Raw genomic sequence first — 5,259 nt, forward strand, 5'->3', positions numbered from 1 at the left:
TGGTTAAATGTCTAAATGAACTTTGTAAGATATTAGTCTTTCTTAATTGTTCATTTGTTATGATGTAACTACTGGTTATATTCTGTTATAGTATATTGTATAATGTAATGTTGTTGGCAACCATTTCTTTGTTTAGTGAGGTTGCTTCCATATCATATACTCTATTTTAGTTATTGTTTTAATGTTAACTTATTTTTTACTTATTCTTTCTTGGTTGAGATTCCCACTTTTCTGTTTGATTCATATTTTGGTAAAACTATCTACTCAAAAAATTGTTAAAAGGAATTGATTTGGAGTTAAGAAAACTTTTTTATAAACTAGTTTGTAAGAACATCTTCATAGTAGTAGTGAAAGACCTTAATGAAATTGAGAGAATTTTTTTAATTTTCCACTTAAGCACTTTTATAGACACTTCGTTCATTGAATTGAGAGAGTTTGCTTCTCATCACTTGTACATTTGCACTTTGTTCTTCTATCTGTAGTATCTCTATAAATCCAAATAATTATCATTAGACACTATAGACATTGGTGGAATTAAATGTGATTATTACTTTTGAGGATTAAATGAAACGTTACTTTTGTTTTTATTTAATTACATGAAAGTAATTTTATGGGTATGTGGTTTAGCATAGATGGGATTAAAAATTGAGAAGGGAGAGAGCATGGATTGTCCAAAATACAAAAACATTCATTGAAATAATTTATGATCGAGTGAAAAAGAAACTATTGCAAGGATCAACATTTAAAACACCAGTTTGGGAAGATATAAACAATGAATTGGTGAAGGTTATTGGAGAAAATTATGGTGTAGATAGGCTTAAGGGAAAGTTTAATCGCCTACGCCAACAACATCGTGAATTTTCAACATTACTAGCTCACCCAGGAGTTACATGGGATTGTGAAGCTAATAAAGTGAATGCTCCGGAAGAAGTATGGGAAGAAATGTATAAGGTATGGAAACTTTTACTTCAAATATTAAATAGTATCATTATGATAATATGTTATTTTTTTATTTGCATAGTATTAAAGGTTTTCAGTTATACTTTCCAGAAAGGAACATTCTACAAACAGTTTAAGAGGCATGGATTTGAACACGACTATGATGTTGTTGGCGAGATATTCAATTCTAGCATTGCAACTGGGAAATTAAGTCAAGCCTCTACTAGAGAGCCACCAACCTCAGATGAAGATAAAGAAATAGAGGAAGACTTTCTTTCAAAAGGTGTGCATATTGATTATGTTACTATTGATATTGATAGGGATGATTTACAAGAAATTGGAAAAAAAAGAAGAGTAATAGGATCTTCAAGAGAGCCTCGACACAAAGAGACAAAGAATTCTAGAATAGACAAATTAGATGCAGCCTTAGACAAATTGACTGATACAATAAGTATAAGGGCAGAAGCATCAAGAGTCAAGGCTGAGCAATATAAAGCATCAATTACTAGTCCATTGTCTGATCCTTACTGTATAGAAAAATGTATGGAACTTCTTGACTCCATAGATGATGTTTCTAGCAAAATTTACAATGCCGCATTGGTGAAGTTTGCAGAAAAGGTGTGGAGAAGCATGTTTGTTATTATGTCGCCTTTAAGGAGGAAGGAATGGCTAGCATCTCTAGAGTAGTATTTATGCATTTTATTTAAGTGATGACTTTATCTTTCATTTTAAGCATTTTATTTTCTTACTTAGATTTATAGCATTGGATTGTGATTGACTTAATGTTATTGGTTAGATATTCAATTCATTAGATAATGATATGAGTTTTATAGTTATTTCAATGTTATTTCATGATTTCGTTTATTATAAATGTTTTATATTTTTTATACTAGCAAATTTAATTATTTATTTGGGCATGAAATTATGTCAACTATTTCTAGTACGGAATCAAGTGACTTGGATGATGATATTGAAGATTTAATTATAGTTTTATTGATTATGGAGTATGAGAGGAATTTTATTAGTAGGACACCATGCAGGACTTCTTTATTGACTGGCAAGATGTATACTCTTGAAGTTATGGCAGGCCATGAAGCTAGATGTTATGAGAATTTTAGAATGAGAAAAAATGTGTTTTTGAATTTTTGTGATACTTTAAGGGATATTGGAAATTTAAGTGACGACAAAAAAGTATGTGTCGAAGAAGGAGTTGCAATGTTCTTAATCATCATATGCCATAAAATGCGTCATCGAGTCGGTGCTGAACGATTTCAACATTCTCTAAGTCGTTGTTGAACGCTTTCAACATTCTCTACAAACTGTAAGTAAATGGTTTAAAAGAGTTTTAAGAGCAGTTTGCAAGTTGGGTAGAACAATCATCGTACCAAGAAATCAAACTATAACACATCCATATATAAGAGGAACCCATAAGTATTTCCCATATTTCAAGGTAAATTTCTTTACTTTAAATAATTAATATATTATATTTATTTGTGTACTAAATTATTATTCATATTTTGAACATAGAAATGTATTGGTGCAATTGATGGCACACATGTATCTGCTTGGGCTCCAGCATCAAAGCAAACAACATTTCGTGGAAGAAAAGTTTTGATAACACAAAATGTATTGCCAGTGTGTAATTTTGACATGCTATTCACATTTGTTTATTCTGGTTGGGAAGGAACAACAAATGATTCAAGAGTATTTTTAGATTCTTTAACTCGTGCAAATGATTTTCCAAAACCCATCGGAGGTAAAAAAATCTTTCAATATTACTAATATTTTTTATTAGTTATAAGTTATTTGTTTTGCAGATCAATTTTATCTTTCTATTTATTTTGCAGGTCAATTTTATCTTGTTGATTCTGGATTTCCTAAGATGTCTGGATATCTTGCTCCATTTCGAAAGACGAGATATCATTTGCGAGATTTTCGTGATGGAGGACGACCAAGAGGTAAACAAGAATTGTTCAATCATAGACACTCTTCGTTAAGGAATGTTATTGAGAGATGTTTTGGAGTACTAAAAGCAAGATTCCCCATATTAAAGATGATGCCAAATTACCCTGTTAGAAGACAAAGGTTAATTCCTAATGCTTGTTGCACTATACATAACTTTATTAGATTGCAACACAGTGAAGATAGACTTTTTGGTCAATATTCTGGAGAAAATTTGATTGTTGATGATTAAGGATTAAACGTAAATCAACAAGGTATCAATGTTGATGCTCAACAAGCAACTGAAATGGCTGAAGTTCGTGAGACTATTGCAACCCAAATTTGGGAAAGTTATCGTAGATCTTGAAAAACTTTATATATAATTGATAATTATAGTTTTTTCCTTTGCATAAAACTTGAATTGTATTTCATAATTAGTGTGACTTAATATTATATCTTATTTTTCTTACTAAATAAATGTATTATTTATGATATGTTATATAAGTGTATGAGAGAATAATTTTAATAAAAAGTGATTCAATAATAAAATGCTTTTAAACTTTACAGCAAATGTTGGTTTAAAAAAATTGTTTACATTTAAATTTTAACTTCACTGAAAATTGATGTTACTTGTGAGAATATACATAGTTAATCATATTTTTATTATTTATGAAATAGATGTTGTATTGAAAAAGCAGTAAACAAACACATTTCATTATTTCCATTTTCTAGAAACAAAAATATATCAAATGAAACCAAACATGAATTCTAATTTTCATTTCTTAAAAATGAAAACTGTTTTCAAGAAATGAAAATAGAAAATGAAAATAGGAAATATTTTCACAAAGCAAACATACCCTTATTTTTTTATAATGGGGAGAGGTGAAAACTATTTGTGATTTGGTGCATTGGGGACCATAATCGTTTCTTATCCGTTAACTTATAGGGTTCCCATTATCCCCTATAGGTCAACCGTTTGGGTATCCACTCATTAAGCCTATATTCGTTATCAGTTTCAAAAGTCTTATAGGTTGTCAGTAATTAGATCATTTATTTTGTAACCACAAAAATAAATAGCCGATATAATTGTATTAAATATATGATCCACACTTTAATTAGAAATTATGAATTTCTAACAAAAACTTCATGTGATTGGAGATCATAAAGGGTGTAGCCTTTGGTTCCTTCCTTATAGCCAAGTAAGACAAACTTTCTAACCCTAGGTTGAAATTTTGTCCTATGGAATTGAATGATGGTATCAAAGCTCAGACACCCAAATACTTTTAAGGTGGTCAAGAGAAGGAACTTGAAGATATAACAATTGATAAGGGCTTTTGTTACTTAGAATACGGGTAGAAAGTTTATTAATTATATGGACAATATGTTGCATAGCAAATTTTCATAGTGTACGAAGTAAATGATATGGAAAGTACAAGGTCTAGCTACATTGAGGATATGATGATGTTTTTGTTGGGTTTATGTAAGTATGAAGTCCCACATTGGATATGCGGGGATGAGTGAAAGAGTTTATAAGAAGGAAATATTCATGAAACTAATGCCTTAAGGTTTTGGTTCAAGACGTGGTGTCTCACTTGTGATTCTTCACTCTTCCCATACCCATGTGACAATGGAACTCCCCGGTGGTTGGAGGCTCCCCGGTCGCAGTCTAGTCTAACAAGTGGTATCAGAGCATAGGTTCTGAATTTTTATGATTCTCCATTAAAGGTGTTTTCTCAAATATTGTATGAACCCTAATTTTAATTTGAGGATTTTATGTTTCCGTTATCATGTCATCAAGATTTTAAATTTAGGGTTTTAATTTGGGAATTTATGTAATTTGATTGTTGTAGAAATTTCTTGATATACATGAATTATATGTTCTGCATCTTGTTGATATACATAATTTCTGCAGTAACGTGAATGCAATTGAGATATGTGCATTAGCACAATTTTTGGTTCCTTTTTTATTACAGCCTATGAAGCATGGATTCGCCAAATACCTCCGCGTGTTGGTGTCCGACACGTATCCGACACAAATACGATCAGATTCGCGAAGGATACGTGTCCATAGAGTATCCAAAAAGAAAAAAAAATAAAAAAATAAATATAAATATCAAGACACGTATCGGATTCGTTTTCAATAAAATATAGGATATATAGATTCCTTTTCAAATAAATATAGGATATATAGATTCGTTTTTATGATAAGATAGATTTGTTTTCAATAAACACTCACTTATTTAAATGTCACATCATACCAACTTACCATCACACCACATTGACCCTCGAATAGCTGGTACTTTCCGATCCATAACGTCGTCGACCAGTGCTTAGTGTTACCGCCTCTATCGCCATAGGTATGTTGTGAAGAGCAAACAG

General features: G+C 30.8%; 1 protein-coding gene and 1 long non-coding RNA gene across 3 annotated transcripts; both read left to right on the forward strand.

Annotated features, from left to right (window-relative positions):
* On the forward strand, positions 388 to 1,677 carry LOC109362059. Of its 2 annotated transcripts, none has more exons than XM_019607628.1 (2): positions 388 to 951; positions 1,038 to 1,677. In XM_019607628.1, the coding sequence occupies exons 1-2, from the start codon at positions 917 to 919 to the stop codon at positions 1,624 to 1,626; spliced, it is 624 nt and encodes a 207-aa protein (XP_019463173.1). In that variant the 5' UTR covers positions 388 to 916; the 3' UTR covers positions 1,627 to 1,677. The 2 variants fall into 2 exon arrangements, with proteins under 2 accessions (XP_019463173.1, XP_019463174.1); XM_019607629.1 differs by having other exon boundaries at positions 390 to 951; positions 1,051 to 1,677.
* LOC109362060 lies at positions 2,657 to 3,346 on the forward strand. The gene is made up of 2 exons (XR_002109343.1): positions 2,657 to 2,695; positions 2,852 to 3,346. It is a non-coding gene; the product is annotated as an uncharacterized LOC109362060 (long non-coding RNA).

The sequence above is a fragment of the Lupinus angustifolius genome, chromosome LG12 (assembly GCF_001865875.1).
Source record: "Lupinus angustifolius cultivar Tanjil chromosome LG12, LupAngTanjil_v1.0, whole genome shotgun sequence".
NCBI lineage: Eukaryota > Viridiplantae > Streptophyta > Magnoliopsida > Fabales > Fabaceae > Lupinus > Lupinus angustifolius.

Coding starts and splice junctions, on each gene's coding strand:
- LOC109362059 (XM_019607628.1), top strand. CDS start 917: ATGCTCCGGAAGAAGTATGGGAAGAAATGTATAAG. Junction 952..1,037: donor TATGGGAAGAAATGTATAAG/GTATGGAAACTT, acceptor AAAGGTTTTCAG/TTATACTTTCCAGAAAGGAA.